This window comes from Thamnophis elegans, chromosome 11 (genome assembly GCF_009769535.1).
Source record: "Thamnophis elegans isolate rThaEle1 chromosome 11, rThaEle1.pri, whole genome shotgun sequence".
NCBI classification, from domain to species: domain Eukaryota; kingdom Metazoa; phylum Chordata; class Lepidosauria; order Squamata; family Colubridae; genus Thamnophis; species Thamnophis elegans.
Window position 1 is genome coordinate 38,748,504 of NC_045551.1, and position 17,389 is coordinate 38,765,892.

Here is a 17,389-nt window from a genome sequence, read left to right on the forward strand (position 1 = left end):
ACTGAAATGACTGAGTGAAATGACCAGTTCCAATTTTGGGTGGGAACAGTGGACAAGGGATGGAAAGCTGCCATCAGGTGTGGTGGTAGGTGTCACCTTCTGCCATCAGGTGTGGTGGTAGGTGTCACCTTCTGCCATCAGGTGTGGTGGTAGGTGTCTTATGGTGACCCTGGAGAGAAGAACCCTTACAATCAAGGGCATCTGCCTACACGCATGGAAATGCACCCATGCAAGATTGTCAGGCAGCAAGTAACAGCTGTCAAACACGCCGAGGCAGCAAGCCCCGTCTGCGTACATGCACATCCTTTTAACATACAATAAATAACCCTTTGCAGGAATGCGCGAGGCGCAGTCGTGCGTGGTTGCTTTCAGAGGCTTTCGGCCCCGGAGGGCACGGCCGTCGACGGGTCGCTGTGTTCTTCCTTCTACGTCCCTCCGGGGTTTGCCTCCCTCTTCCTTTGACCTCCATCCTCGCCGCTGCGCTCAGTAGCCAGCCAGTTCTCGGGGGCTGAGGGCGCGGGGAGCACTAGGTGTGTCTCTGCCGGAGCTCCAAAGCCTGCGAACTTTCCGCCTTGATTGGCTCTCAACAACCCAAGCGACTCCCCCGCGGGGCTCGGCAGAAGCCGCGCTGCCTCCAACAGGAGCGGCGCTCCCTCCTCCGCTACCAGACCGCCCCGCTTCTCTCGGCCAGTCAGAGGGCGCAGCCCGAGGCTCAGCCGCCGCCGCCGCCGCCGCATCATGCAGCCGCCGCCGGCTGCCGCTGCTGCCCTCTTACTCGTCCTGCTGGCTGCGGACTCCTCGCAGAGTGAGTAGTAGGGCTTCCTCCCCGGGCTGCTGCTTCTTCTTCCTCCTCCTCCTCTTCTCCCCCACCCCAGCCGAGGAAGGAAGCCCCTCTCCGCTGCCCTGCCTCGTAGTGGCGGAGCACTTCGCCCCCTTCCCCTGAATGGATGGGAGACGCGCATTTTAAAAGGGGGGAAAACCCTCAAAGTCCACGCGGATAATACCGCGTTCGTGTTTCTGTGGGCCGGGAAAGAGCCCGCCGACAGCCGCCTCGGCGCTCCTCAACGTTTGCCTCTTAAGGTCAGGGCGTCCTAGAGCCTTTTTTTTCCCCACGGGCCACCAGCCGGCAGTTTCAAGTCCAGGGCACCTGCCTCGTGGCGCTACTTTTCGGCCAAAGGTTCTCGGTCTCCCCGCTCCCAGACCCCCCGCTTTTCTCTTTGCCCGCCAAAGGGGTCGGTGGTTGGCGACCTTCGGCTCCCTTGCTCGGGGGCTTCCGCAGCTTTGTTCTCCGCAGCGGCCGGGCGAGGGGCGCCAGGGGATGTCCTTGGTTTACGAAGTAAACGGCGGTGGCGCCGCCGAGGCATTGTTTGGTTTCTCTCGTGGCGGGCGCGGAAAATGGTGTGTGTGGGGGTAGCCGCGGAGCCGAAGATGGAACCCAGAGCCGGAGGGGTTTTTTTTTTGCAAGCGGTCCGTGCATGTCACGTAGAGCGGAGTTCGTGACGGTCCCGGAGGATTCTTGGAAAAGGGGAATATCCCCGCGCGCTTGCCCGGAGAGGGAGGGAGGGAGCCCGGCGACTTTGCTGAGGAGGCGCGCGGCCGCGTCCTTCCAAGGGAGCCCGGGATTAATGGCTTCCCCCTTCTCCCCCCTCCCCTATTTCTTTGGGGGCTCCTCCAGCCGTGGTGTTCTACAAAGGTCGGGAAGAGGCTTCCCAGTTCCTTCGCCAGCGGCACCGCCGAGCCAACCATATCTTCGAGGAGACCAAGCAAGGCCATCTGGAGCGTGAGTGCGTGGAGGAACTCTGCAACCGGGAGGAAGCCCGAGAAGTGTTTGAGAACGACCCTGAGACGGTGAGAAAAGTCCAAAAAAAGTGTCGGGGGTCATTAAGTTTATTTATTTGAAAAAGGAAGAATAGTGTGAAGTCATCCTAAAGCATCCGAATGGGAATGGGGGCGCCAGGTGTTTGCACAGCTGGAGAAGTTTCTTGGAAGAGTCATTATTAGATAAATAACTTAAACCACGCCCTTCTCTTGACAAATCCGTTCTATTTGGATTGTGAGGCCGAGCAAACAACAGTAGGGAAATGCTGGGAGATAAGTCAGGATCCCTCTCCCAGAAAGGATTCCTTGGGTGTCCTGTGTGTTCACACACATGCACGCACGTGCATTCTTTTGTGGACAAATTACATCCTACCACAGAGGAAATACATCTACTAGAATCAGGGTTATTGGATAACTAAGGAGAGTTTGCAATTTGCACAGCTCAATTTGAATATTTCTTTTGGTGCCTGTCAGTTCAAAGGCCTCCCCTCCGTTGATTTTTTTTTTAATGCTTGCAAGCAAGGTTTTGTTGAATAAATGAGTTGAATAAATAGTATAAAGTCATCTTATTTAGAAGAGTATTCAATATCTTTACTGAATTAGAAGATTATGCTAACTTGGATCAGCTATGTGTTGGTTGATAAATGTAAGCAGTCTGAGTTAACATATATCAGCAAATAAAATTAAATTAAAAAAATTACTGTAGTGAGTGAATGATAGTTATCTAAATCTATAGCTGTTTCTTGCTAGAAGTCTCAATAGTATAAAAGTAATTATAATTTTTAATAAAACATTTAATTTTATATATTCTAGTTTTCTGATGCTTGCAACATTGGGATGTACTATTGCGAAAAAACTCATTTATTAAACAAGGATTGCCTGGTGTTAGTTTAGGGAATAAATGTTTTGAGAGAACTAGTGATTTTTGCACAGGGTTGTATTCCTGTTAATGATTTGATTTGAATGGGCTGGACAGGTTGAGAGTTTTGTAGGTGAAAAGTACTGAGAATGAGAGGAACTTGATTTTTTTTTCTCTTTTTATATTTAAGGAAAAACATGTCTTAACATATTCCCTGACTAAGTTTACAGAATGGTGTACTCTTTTTCCAAATTAGTAGCAAATTTTGGTTTGTGATATCACTCTTAAACTTTTGACCTTTAGCTTCAGATAAAGTCAAGGATATGCTTGGGAGGAACAAAAATGAACAAGTTGTTCTCTTCTCCAATTATCCGTCATTTTCAGTTTATAAACAGTAACCAGCATTGGATATTTAGGTTGTTTACATATCTGTTATCATACACTTGAACTCATAAAATATTTACTCCTTTTAAATATCAATGTTAAATGTGTTCACATTAAATCAATATACGCTGTGCTGAAATAATTTCTTACATGTTTGCAGCCATGGTTCATTTATGGGTGGAGAATATTCCCCAAAGTAAAAACAACAACAACATAATCCAAGGTCACCAGAAAGTTATAGTTTTAGTAAAACTACTTTTTTAATCCAAAAATGAGTCTGCAGAAAAAGTATATGACTAAATTGTATTGTTCTATTGCAAAAAGGGAAGAAATGTTATATATTCTGCAGTGTCATTTATCTAAAGCTTTACTATGGAATGTTTGGATTTTTCTGTGACAGATTTTTTTAAAAAATAAATGTTGTTTCATGTTTGTGTTCTTAATTTCCTCCAGTTTTGAAAAATCTTTCTGAAGTTTTCCTGTTTTCCCCAAAATAAGACCTCCCCAGATAATAAACCCAATCGGACTTGAGCGCATGCACTAAAATAACCCTCCCCTGAAAATAAGTCCTCCCCGAAAATATTGCAGCACAGCAGCAGCCATGAGGTGACCATACTCACCGCCTCCTGCACCTCAAAAATAAGAAGACCTCTCCAAAAATAAGGCCAAGCACTTATTTCGGGGGTCAAAAGAAAATAAGTCCCTGTCTTGTTTTGGGGGAAACATGGTAGTTTATAAAGATGAATGGAATGGGGAAAAAAGGAATGGTTTTCTGAGGAAGAAGAAGAAAGGGTGGTGACACAGAGAGATAAACTACCTTTCAAATATAATAGTCATATGTTGATGTAGCATACCTGAAGCAATGGTGATTTTGTCTAATGTAAATAGATCTCTGTTTGCATAATGGGATTTCCCTTTGTTCTCTATCTCTTCCTGCCCTGCATTGCATGTCTTCTAGCCATACAAGATTAGCAGTAGACAGGTTTCAAACAAAAATCTGTATAGACCAATAATACTATTCACCTAAAAAGGATCTTGGAATTCCATGAAATTATCGCAACGCTAACCTTGGAGTACTAGATAGGAACTGTCCTTGGAAGGTCACAAAAAAAAAATATCAAGATAAAACTGGTGGAAATATCCTGGATTGATTTCCAGTATCTGGATATATATTGCCTCTGAACTTGGACATTTCATTCATCATTTGAATTTTAATAGCTATTGATAGCTACATTAATAACAGAGTGATCTATTAGAAACAATAGTAAAATTCTATTGGTAATCTTCTATCAAGTACAATTTATTCCTTTATTATTTAAAAAAAAATAGTGTCCTAGACATCAGAAATATTGCTGGAATGTTTGTAGTATAAGCACTGCAATATCTGAGCAAGCATGGTTATTTCATTTCTCTCAGCTAATCACGTTTGTGGATGATTTTCAAATGTGGTTTGTTAAAGAGATGAGCAATGCAATAATTCCTAAGATCTTCTGGGAATCTTCTTTAGTTTCCCTGAAGTCCAAAAGAAAGAGATCGCACATTTTATAAGAAATAACAAAAAAAATTTGGATTACTTGTGATTCTAATATTGGTCCAGATGTATCAAGTTGTTGGTATTTTTAGAGGATGTAATCTTGTAGCTTTATTTTGTGTCTTGACTCTTTCCAGGTGTTGTTAAACTGTTCCAGAGAGATTAGTTAATAATATTGGAATTATAGCTATGTAACATCTTGCTGTTCCTCACAGCTGTTCCTCATTCTTGTTTTATAGCACTTAAATGTTCTTATTTTAAAGCAGAAATGGCATTTTTAAAATAATGTAGAATGTTGGCTTTTACCTTATCATACAAACAATATGTATGGGGTTGAAGAATTTATATTAGCATGTGTGATTGTACAAAGGAGATTTGTTTGTGACTTCAAAATTCTGATGAGAATTTTGAAAAGCTATGACATATGTATTACAAATCTGCATATGCCATGTTATATAAATGCACACGTAGGTGTACATGGCAAATATTAAGGCTCAGGCCACTTGTAAATTTTAAGAGATCACTAGACAACCTGTGACCCATTGGATCATTCAAGAGAGCCCTGGTGAAGCCTCTTCCTCTTCCACTTCCCTACCTCTCCAAGCTGACATTCAAGTTATCCCCTCACTAGCTTCCATTGTTACGAGATTTCAGATGTTGGGCTCTCTTCCAAAACAGCCAATGGCTATTCACTAGTCAGCCCTTGCCTCCAGTTATTCAGTGCAGAAGCTCGAGGGAGGTGGGAAAGAGGGTAGGGTATACCTCTCCCATTGTCCCTTTTGTTAGGCAACCCGTGGTTTCTACCATGTTTTCCCCAAAATAAGACAGGGTCTTATTTTCTTTTGACCCCCAAAGTAAGCGCTTAGTCTTATTTTCAGAGAGGTCTTATTATTTTTGAGGTGCAGGCAGCAGCAAGCATGGTCACCTTATGGCTGCTGCTGTGTTGCAATATTTTCAGGGATGGCTTATTTTAGTGCATGCACTCAAAAGCCCGATTGGGCTTATTATCTGGGGAGGTCTTATTTTCAGGGAAACAGGGTACTAGTGTAGTCAGAAGGCATGGTGGACAAGCAACTACAACTTTGCCAAATTTCAATCCCACAGGAGTCATATTTTGGGTACATTCTGTAAGTTAGCCCAGGTAAGGTATGTTGAGTCAAAAATTGTTGCTTCGTGTTGCACCATTTTGCCCAGTTAAAAATTTCAAAATATCAAACAGTCACAAGAATTTTAGTAGTGTATAGATTTTGATGTGATAAAATAGTTTTTTTCCCCTATTGCCTAACACAGAACGTTTAGAGAGCTTTGAGAAGGAACAAGAAGATTTGTTTGATGCAATATTGAACAAATAACCCATAATTCAAAGATCTATATTTAGAACTGCATTTTAAAAGTGCTGAGTAACCTTCTTGTATTATTCAGCATATACAGTAAATTTGTATAAATGCTGAGTTAATTTATATAAGGTTCATATCCATCCTCAGCCATAGAGATTTACTGGATGGCTTTTGGACCAGTCAGATCTCTCAGTCCGGGCTGCCTTACTGGGGGTGGGGTTGTTCAGAAATAGGAAGGAATGTTATGTATTATTGTTATTGTTGTTGTTGTTGTTATTGCTGCTTTGTGGGAGGGGGTACGTGGAATGTAGAACTAATAAATAAGTATAATTTTGAGCAGTTTTGGTTGCTTGTAATTTTGTGAGGATGATTGATTCAAGGGTTTTTTAATTGGCTTTATTTTGCATGCTTTGATCCTCCAGAAAAAACTAGTTAGGTAAAAAGGTCTAAAGAAAATAATGCTAAAACAAAGTCTGCCTTAAAAACATGATACCCCAGTCAAGGTCTATATAAGGAGTGTGATAGGAGAAATAAAATTTAAGTTGGTAAGAGATATGCCTGTCATGATGAAAAATGCTTGAATTTCAAATATTGATTCATTTTAAATAATTTGGCTACATCTTGTACGCCACCTAATGTTCCATAGACGTCATTTATGTGTGTGTGCCTTTGAGTTAGTGTTGACTCCTGGTGACTGCCTGGACTAGTCCCTGCAATTTTCTTCACTTCAGGAAAGTGATTGGTCCAAGGTCACCTAACTGGTTTTGTGCCTAAGGCAGGAACAGAATTCATTGCCTTCTGGTTTTTAGCCCAGTGCCTTAACCACTGCACCAAACTGCTTATTTTACATGATGATAACTAGGGAAAATTACAAAATAGAACGTCAACATATGTTAACTACCAAAGATTCTTTTCAGTTAATAATTTTCTCACACTAAATATATAACTTTTAAAAATATTCAAACAAGTTATATGGAAAAACTATGTTATGCAATCAGTTTTGGAAAAATTATAATCCATAATCTATAGGAAGGCAAGGTTCCAGTCTTGGAGAAGACGTGCCAGTATCCATGTAAAGTACAGCAATGCATACGAATATCTATGTGCATGCATAACCTCCTTCAGACGTATATGGTGCTTCACAGATTTATAAGCATGTGCACACACAGGCACATCACCTCAGTCCAAACATGGACACACAGCAATCTTTCCTGGAGATGGGGGAAGTCTTTTCCACCCCATACCAATGATATTGTATTCTCCTACTTCTCCATTGCCTTTTTTACCCTGATTTTTATAATCTACCATGTCCTAACCTCTTTTATCTACATATTTGCCCTCATATTGTCATCTTCCAAGACCCAATGTCATTGCAACATTGTTGGATGCTTTTCTAGCTTTGCTTATCCTGTAACTGCAAACATTTCAGCCAATATATGCTTCCTTGTTGACAGCACATCCTGGAATACCTATTTAATTGTGGGTGTGGCATTGCCACTTACTTTGCTCTGTGTTCAATTGTGGGTGTGGCTTGTGTTCAGGGGAATGTCTGTTACCTCAATTCTTTTTGTGAAAAAAACAATAGCATAATAGTACACAAATCCAAATGAGCAAAGGCTTCCTTAGAAGTAGCCCTTTCTATGATATCTGCTGGGGAAGAAGAATAGGATTTACCAGAAGCAATAAGGATTGTTAGGGATGCTTGTGTATGTGCCAATACTATAGAAATGTCATGTAAGTAGTATTTCTATTTATGATTTTGCAAAGAGAAAAATATATGTAAAAGATGCCAACTGTGGAACATCTTGGTGTTACAGTCTGCTATTTACTAATTTATTTAAATAAAACCTGTTTCTTTCCTATCCAGTCCATCCCCTGCCTAAAAATTATTGTTTATAGATCCCCAAGATAATGGAGTTATATACATTTCTTCCATCCTTGAAAATTATTTAACATTTATCGTTGTTGACTAAAGACTTTTTTGTTTTGATTGGAAAGCAAAACAGCGCTTTGGTAGCGCCTGTGTAGCATCGACACAGAGTAGATGCAGTGTAATGCATTATCTGCCAGAGTCACTTTGGAAAGTGAGATGGATGGCATATAAATTTAATAAAAAAATAAATAAATCTGTGACTGTAACTTGGAAAGTGCATTTTCTGTGATCAAAACACATTTCTTCACTTTGTTCAGAAATCACAGAATCCATTAGGACCTCCTAAACTGGCCCCTGTACTATATCAGTTTAATCTATTATCAGAAAGTTTGTGTATTTGGCAACACTGTTGTTGATTGTTTCTTTCTTGCACAGATTTCTATTATTAGCAAGAACAGATTAGATTAAAATGTGTTTTTTGCTTAGCATAGTATGTGTGGCTGTGAAAATGAAAAATCGGCTTATGAAATGAAGTATGAGTTATCTATGACTCAGTAGTTTAGCAAAGATCTGTTCCAGTCAGACATGTGTTAGCTATGTAACTGAATGTGATATGAACACAAACATTATTATAAACCTAGGTCAGGTGAAGCTACAAACAAGTAGAATCGACTTTTCAATCTGACCTTGAAAGTATAGTTCGCTTTATGGTACATGCTGAAGTTCAGCAGTGCTTTCCTTCTGCTTAAGTTATTACTTACCGTGCATTTTATTTGTGAGCCAGTTAATGCTCAAAATCCAGCAATCTCAGCTAAACGAAAAGAAGTTTCTAGTGTAGGCTAGTCTTGACAACTTAGTTAGGAATACCTTCTTGATGTAAGCGACAAATCTTAAGCTTCCTTCTATAAATCTGATTTGGGGGGGGAAAAGCAAGCTACAAGCAGTCCTCACTTAATAACCGTTCATTCAGCAACCATTTAAAATTGTGAATTTGAACAGGTAGTCGTTGATTTACAACAGTTCACTCAGTGACTGTTCAAAGCTACAACGGCATTAAAAAAGTGACTTATGAGTGTTTATCATTGCAGGATCCCCATGGTCATGTGAACAAAATTCTTTGGCAGCTCCTATTCGTGAAACTCATAGGATCATCTTATGTGACATGATAAGCAAAGTCAGTGGAAAATCCAGATTCATTTAACAACTATATTACTAACTTAACAACTGCAGTGATTCATTAGTGATTCATTACTACCTATAACAGGAATTACATGTTGGGGGGGGGGGGGAAGCCAATTTATAGATAACATAATCTTTTGATAACAACTTGTGTTAAACTACATTTCCCATGATTTCTGTCCAAATGGCCATTTTAAATGAGATTTATATGAATTCTAATGCAAAATATCTGGAAAACACCTATATGAAATATATGCTTTGGGGCATATATAACATAGATTAGATCATGAACATAAATTATTGTCTGTACATATACTTCTACTTTTATTCATTATTTATCTAAATTGAAATTATAACCTATCTTCTTAAATTAGAATTTAACTCCTGTCTTTTTTATTTGTGCTTAAAATCTATTAGTCTAATTATAATTGCAAAAAGAAACTTTTAAAGTAAGTTATACATTTTTGCACATAACCTCTAATTTGTCTTCATAAATTGATAAGCTTTCTGATACTCAGGGCATCACTAACATATAAATAAACTACATAACCTTTCATTTATGTTTTGGGAAAAGTAGTTCAGAAACTTAAAAATGGAAAATTATACTTTCTTCAAAACCTTTGGAAACTAAATAGTAAGGTTTGTTATTTGTCATCTTGTTTGAAAATGAACATAAGATAAAATTAACCCCCCCCCAACTTCTGATTTGTTTTCAAGTATTTGGCCAAAATAATGGATAATCTTGTAATGTTAAATGTTAACATTTCTATGACATGTCAGTAAAGTATTTGTTTCTGTTAGTGTAAACCGAACAGAAACATTAATTTATTGACTTTCTGAAGCTTGAATAAATGGAAATATATAAGCAGAAAAAAATTGTTTCTACCTCCTAGTCTTTTTCTTTTTTTCCTGCTAAAATAAATAAGACATGTTTTGATATGCAAAAAAAAAATCCAAATGAAGTTCTTGGAAATGATTAAATAGACTAAAGGAAAAGAAGTAATCAAATATGTTAAATACATAATGTATGCATGTGGAGACTAGCCATTCTTTCTTGATTTTTGTATTTGAGGAGGGTGTTGCATCAACTTGTATCTGTCATGTATACCACTATATTCTTCACATCACAATTGTCTGTCTATCACCAATTCCTTACCATCATACTGTCTAATTTTCTACTCATTTACAGTACCATATATTAGCATGGCATGCATGACAGGGTATTAAGCATTGCGACAGAAACCCTATCATATGCAGGTTCACATTGCGAAAATCATTATGTGCAGTTGTAGGCAGTTTTTATTGTTAGTGTGATCTTCTACCCTTTTAATTTCCAAAAGAGAAATAAAGGACAAGTTGGGCTTTGAAATTATGAAGACTAACCACTGTTCCTTGACCAGTTTTACATTCCTTAAAGGCATGGACATTTCATCTTTTTTGCTTATTTGGTCTGTTATTTGGACTCATTACTCACATAAGGTGCATTACTTTTAGTACCATCTTTTCTGGGATGTATTCTGGGAGCTATTATTGACATTGGTGACAGTCTTCAGTGGAATGAGTGATTTGCCCAAAAGATTAAACTAACAATTATAAACCCATATTTTAAGGAGGAACTCAACTGTCCTAGTGATGATAACATATGCTGACTTAAGGGTTTATAATTCTGCTTTAAAATTGAAACTTTCCTTTACTTTCTTTTCCTATAACTAAGATAATTGTTCCGGAATTTGCAGCTGGAGAATTTAATGTCAAACAGCAAAATAAGAAACTGAATCTTGATTACTCACTTCCTTCCTCCAATATTGCTGTTGTCACCAATATGTTTTTGAAAGTACAGTGGATCACTCCACTCATAACCTCTGTTTTCAAGCAGGCAGCTCAAGTTTCCTTAATCAGCAGATTTACTGATGAGTAAGCAGTATAAACCTGGATGTTTACTCATGAGTATTCAGCCATTAACCTTCAGTAGTGTGACTCAGGGCTCTATAGAAGCAAAAATGCTTTGTTTAATGGTAATGGGATCAATAAAATAAGCAAACACCTAACACCATGTTTAAATTGTTGTTGTTAGTTGCAAAGTCATGTCCGACCCATTCAAATTGTATTGCTCCATTATTAAACTGTTAGCCTTTATTTTAATCTTAATATCACTTTAGATTAAATGGGTCTTTCCAATAAATGCTTTTTTTCCCTCTCTCACAGGATTATTTCTACCCGAAATATTTGGGTGAGTTGCAGTTACATCCTATTCATGTATGATAGTGTTGTTTTGTTGCCAGGCACAATATATATGCATATTAATCTGCCATAGAGATTAGTTCTTATATGATCTTTTGCAATGATCCAGGCACCATTCCCCTTTTTAAAAAAAATAAAGAAATCTTGACTTTTGATACATTTGTCCCCATCCTCAGGCTCAGCCAGGTCATCTGCATAATATTAGAAAATGGAAGAATTATTCTAAAATAAAAGTGCAGTTATATATATGGATGTCAGTGGTGGGTTCCGGATCCCGTTGCAACCGGTACAGTGTAATGGGGCCGGGTGTCCACCACATGAAAACGCACAACGTGCGCATGCATATTTACTGCCCACAACGCTCCAGCTGCTCGGAGCATCGCACAGATGCCGTACAGTCCATGCGCACGCTGTCAAATACCAGTAAGGTGGATGGGAGGGTGGGCCCTCTGGAGCACAGTACCGGAACAGTACCCAGTGCTCCCGGCAGGCACTGGCATGCCTGTTCCGTGGCGTACTGGTCGTAACCCACCACTGATGGATGTATAGATATATATCTACATATACGAATAATTTGGTAGAAGAGTAAATATGCTGAGTGTAGCATGGGGGATTAGAAATCAGTTCATTTAGGCATATGGCTTAATAATACTTTTTGCATTTTCTTTAGACTGTATTCGGGACTATGGGTCACCAGCTATAAGAAGTCCAAGTTTACATACGTGTGTGCATAGTAAGCATTTTTCATCTTTCTATCTTTTAGGCATTTGTAACATTCTTGTGTCGGTCTAGCATGATTCATGCTCCATCCTGCTTTTAATAATTTACTGTATTGAGAGTTTGTATATGATGTTAAATAGTGGTCTAATGTTACAAGAATGTGCTAAAGTGGATCTTGTATCCCTTATTTTTCCATTTTCTTTCCTTCACTGGTACTTGCTGCATGCATACACAGTGCTGAACTGTGATTTTAAAACATCTTGCTAAAATTTCAAAAAGGAAAGTAAAATATAAATGAAAACGTGGCTTAGCCTCTGATTTTCAGTTGAGCATTGCATTTCAGAGTCATTGGATGCTTCTGTTTTATTGAGCTTAATATATTTTAGTGTTTAAGCTATGAACTATTATTTTATTAACCGTGGTTTGCAGTTGGATGTTACAGAAGACTAGAGCTTAGATCAGTGTTTCTCAACCTTGGCAACTTTAATATCTTTAAATTGCCAGGGTAGAGAAATCCTGGTTTATATTAACTAGATGTTTTTGGACAATTTGATGAATCATAATAAAATGCACAGCAGAACCCCTGTGTATAATGTTACATTTCAGGACCCTCTCTGATAGCACATGAGCCGGCACCCCAGTTCGGATCTACTGCACATGTGCACACATCTCCCCCTGGCCAGCTGGTCTTCGGGTCTCTGCCACGCATGTCCGGGGTGCGGGGCACGTGTGGGGTTCTGCATTCATATGCGGGGTACGGGTTGTGAGCAGGGGGTTACGTGCACAAGTGCAGGGGTGGGTTGCATGCATGGGGGTCATGCACACATGCATTGGGGGCCAGGGCACATGCGCACCCTAATCCTAAAACCAACCCCACCAACCCTGATAGGGCAATATAAACAGAGCAAACCACACTCTTTACTAGCTAGCATTGATATGTTACCTAGTTTGGGTAATGAAATGTCTGCAAGAAAACAACCAAGCTCAGAGAGCACCAAAGACTTTCTCAACCAGTGAATTGTTGAGTAGGTTTGAAAGTGTAGCAAATACTTCTGATGGGAATCCTTCAAGGACCATTAAATAAGATGTTGAACAGTGGTTTCCTTCAAGAATTAAAAGGCCATTTCAATCAGTCTACATTACCTGGTTCCTTTATCATAGTCCGATATCATCATCTCTAGGGTACATTTCTTCCAAAGCTCAAGATACTGCGTGGCATCCCCCAATTTTTCTAGTTGTCAGCGAAACACTACTACATACAAGTGTTATACAATTAAATTTCTTCATCTGATTTTTTGTTTATGTCAAGATACAATGAACACCTTAAACTTATCCTAAGACATTATGTATTATGTTGCACATTATATGTACAGTCCTTAGATTCAATCGCAACAAAGGAATTATTCAGGTAACACCTACTTACTCATCTGTGGTGGGATGGCAAATGATAACATGTCCATGCTGATATCATCACACAATATTGCAAATATGTGCATTATTCAAGACATGAAGATGCAAGTACGTAGTGGTGATATTGGCATGATGACATCTTGTGCATGTTATAATTTTGTATCTACATTTTGCCACCTTGCTTTTCTGCCTCTCTTTAAAGTAGATGCGCAGGGATTGCATAGCTTTCCTTTGCAGCTGTTGTGTGTTTCCATGAAAAGACATGTTTGGCTTAAGTAGTTGTAGACAGTTGCTTGTGCTGTATGCATATGTGCATTCTGAAGTCCCCCTTTGCCTTTAAATATACAGTGCTATACAAGTTTTACGTTATTGGCATATGGAGGCCAGGTGGAATATGCAATTATGATGATGATCATGTGAGGTAGTTAGGCTGAGAGAATGTGGTTGAATTAATGTGTGGAACTCCACAGTTTGGGGGAAAATAGGTTCAATATTCCAAGTGAATCACAGACTACACTGGATTTCATTAAAGGATATACAGATATTGTAAATTACCCCCACCCATCCCTAACTCATGCTAAACCTTTGTATGGTCATGTGAATCCATTCTCAGATGATTACTGAGAAACTTATCTTCATATTTGGGGGCAACTGCTAGTGATACACTATGGAATATATTTCCCTGTAATTGAAGAAGTTAGAAAGCGCTGTAGAAGCATTACGTAATTAAGCATGGGACAGCCTGATTTTCAATAGAATGATCAGGAAGTTGTGTGTTTTAATATGTGAATAGTTGCCAGGGTTTTCCACTATTTTTGTTCGTGGAGGACATTGAACGTATTATTCAAGAATCTAGTATGATGAACTTGATACTTTTATGATAATTATTTCCATCTGAAGAATAAACAGTATCAAATGTTTCTGATGCATTGTCTGAACATACTGGAGAAAAAGCAGTAAGGTGACTGGGCATGGTGTTTTTGTAACAGTCCCCTAGTTTTCCACTTTTCTGTCTCTTTCTTTACAAAGTTTTTAAACAGAAATATTATTTATAACCTTTGCTTATATGAGACTGAAAAACAGAACCAAAAGCATGATTGAAAGACAAAGCATATCTAAAAATTATAAAATGAAATATATAACATTTATACTGCATGTTCTGCTTTTCCCGATTGTTCAATTGCTTCACATGTTTTGGTAATCTTAACAACACCCTGCAAAGTTTTTCCTTTGAAAACAGTCTTGGGAAGGCTATATTCTTGAAAGGTGGATTAGAATAGAACAGAAAAGAACAGAATTAAAGCCATGCTCAGTTGTCTTAGGCAAGCTGCTATCTCAGTCTGTTACAGAAGTATGTGCCTTATTTACAGAGCTTCAAACATAAAAGCTTGCCCATGGCAATTTTGTAATTTCCTGAATCCTTTTGAATCTAAATGAAAAAAATAGCAAAATGCATCTTTAATATTAGATTATAAAAAGAGAAAATGTCTGTATAGTGTGGTTCAAGTAAGTACTAGTTTTTTCTTAGATAGAATTGGCACTAGTTAGGTTTTGTACTTTTACCTCTTTAGGCTGCATTACGATTAATGTAGTAATTTGGGATATTCTCCAATGTAATTGTTCTATGACCAGTCTATATTTTATTGGTATGAGAATAACAGTTACATTTGAAGGAAAAATGTATTTGAAACTTTAACACATTTATTTTCCTCTCATATAGTGTTTCTCCGACTTAGCAGTTTAAAAATATGTGGACTTCAACTCCCAGAATTCCCCAGTCGGTATTATAATTCCTAAATTGTTACGGTTGGCAAACATTGATCTTTTACAAGAACAGTGTAAATTTGCCAAGTCATCAATATTAAGCAAGTCCACCATTGATCTAATCTTTTCTATTAAAAAACAAAAAGCTCAGCAACTACAGAAATAAAATTCTACCCGCTAAGCAAGAATTTTCAGACAGGGTTTTTAAATGGTATTTCCTTGGTGAGTGTAATTTATATTGGGGTCACAGGAATGTTTTATGTAAATGTCTGATTTACCTTCACAATGTTAGATGTTCTTCTGTTCGGTTTTTGCTTCTTTTTCATGAGCTTGCTTACTTCAGAAAGCGAGGAAGGACAATGTATTTTGTTATGTTACCTTTATGTTGGCTTTTATTAGTACTTAGTGTTTATATTGACCTTATCAAGCAGTACTATTTCTGGGTTTCAAGATAAAAACATTGTACAAATGTTTGCCCTTGGCAGAGGGAACTTACCAAGTTGATCATGAATGCGTCGTGCGCGCGCATGTGCAGTACAATAAAAATTGTTCTGCGCATGCACAGAAGCAAAAACCAAGTTGGCGGTGCCTATGGCACCACCCGGAGAAACAGTTTGGGGGCATGGCAGGCTTGGGTCACTACTGGTTCCAGCAACCCAGGCCGCCAAAGCACTACCTGTTCAGTCGAACTGTGCCAAACTGGTAGGAACCCACCACTGGTATTTACAAACCAGTGGTGGGTTTCAAAAATTTTTAGAACCTCTTCTGTAGGTGTGGCCTGCTTTGTGGGAGTGGCTTGACAGCCATGTGACTGAGTAGGAGTGGCTTGACAGCCATGTGACTGAGTGGGAGTGGCTTGGCAGTCATGAGACTGGGTGGGAGTGGCCAACTTGTAAAATGTGGTGAAATTCACTTAACAACGCTCTTGCTTAGCAACCAACTTGTTGGCTCAGGAACTCTGCAATTTGAAGCACACAAGTCTTAAAGCTGTCAAGTTACAAGACCCTTGCACCCCTAACCCTTTAAATAAAACCCCAGGCATGTTCAAACTTGACAGCTTTAAGACTTTAAGCTTTAGATAGGACTCTTAGAGGCGGGCGGGGCAATTGGTGAGCCAGCCAATCAGTGAGCGGTCGGCGGGGCAAGCGTGGTGCAGATGGGCAGGGGAGGGAACTGGAACCGGTTCTAAATGGCACTGTAGATTTGTGGAACCTCTTCTATAGAAGAGGTTGGAACTGGCAGGAACCCACCCCTGTTACATACAATTCATAATTATGAGTTTTGCCTTGCTCCACATCAGAATGTTTTGCTATGATAAAAGAATGAAGACTTCAGAATAAGGACTCCAACTCTGATCACACTTGGGGAGTATAAATTGACCATTTTTCTTGAAGTAGCTTTATGAGAATTGAGAACAAAAGGAAATTTTTGAAAAAATCTAAAATGCCATTCTAATGTTCAACTTGTTAATCAAGCAATCACCATGTAGAAATGAAAAATAAAATGTTGGGATATCTCTATGCAGACATAATGGTGTGTTAGAACAACACTGGGAAAGCAGGGGAACAGATGCTACCTTAACGAATAATCAGATTGGACGGGGAGGTCATGCAGCTAAATATTGGTCAGAGAAAGAAACTTAGAAAGGATTCACCCTAACATATCAAGCCGTGGGAGATGTGAACTTTTAGACTTGTAAGATTCTGATAATATAGATTGACAATGAAGTAGAATTAGCTCATTTTGTTGTGTTTCCACTCTGGTCTACTTGGAAGGTTGTCAGCAATATTGCTCTTGTATTCTAGATTATGACTTTACTTCCCTTTAAAAAAATACAGAAAACATTAGAATATGAATAGTTGTCCTTTCTTAGTACATGTTACTTGTGTACCTGGTGACATGTAGTCAGGAGTCAGTTGGTTCCCAAATAGCATGACCAAATACATGGCTAGAGACGTGACATTCTTGTCATTATTAGAATAATTTATTTGAACAATTGAATAAAAATATTTTTGTGGCTTTTAGGACAGAGAAAATCATGAGTGCATTTTCAGGAATACCAGAAGTGTTTTTTTTTTCCAAAAGGCAACTGGACTTTGTTTTTCCTTGAAGATGTTTTGCTTCTCATCCAAGAAGCTTCTTCAGCTCTGAGGAAGACATTTTCAGGCATCATTATTGATAAAGAATTTCCTACATTTGTCTTTCTTTTTCTGTCTGCCATGCCTATCAGCCCACATGCGCATGTGGGGGCACACTTTTGTTTTATGGGTGCC

General features: G+C 39.0%; 1 protein-coding gene across 1 annotated transcript in view; it reads left to right on the forward strand.

The window, feature by feature from the left end:
- The first annotated feature begins 441 nt into the window (after positions 1-441).
- GAS6 (growth arrest specific 6) overlaps positions 442-17,389 on the forward strand; it is a 43,793-nt gene continuing 26,845 nt past the window's right edge. The window contains exons 1-4 of the mRNA XM_032226282.1: positions 442-805; positions 1,676-1,848; positions 11,187-11,211; positions 11,893-11,955. Of these exons, the coding sequence (XP_032082173.1) occupies positions 739-805; positions 1,676-1,848; positions 11,187-11,211; positions 11,893-11,955 (328 nt within the window). The 5' untranslated portion in view covers positions 442-738. The remainder of the gene's footprint in view (positions 806-1,675; positions 1,849-11,186; positions 11,212-11,892; positions 11,956-17,389) is intronic.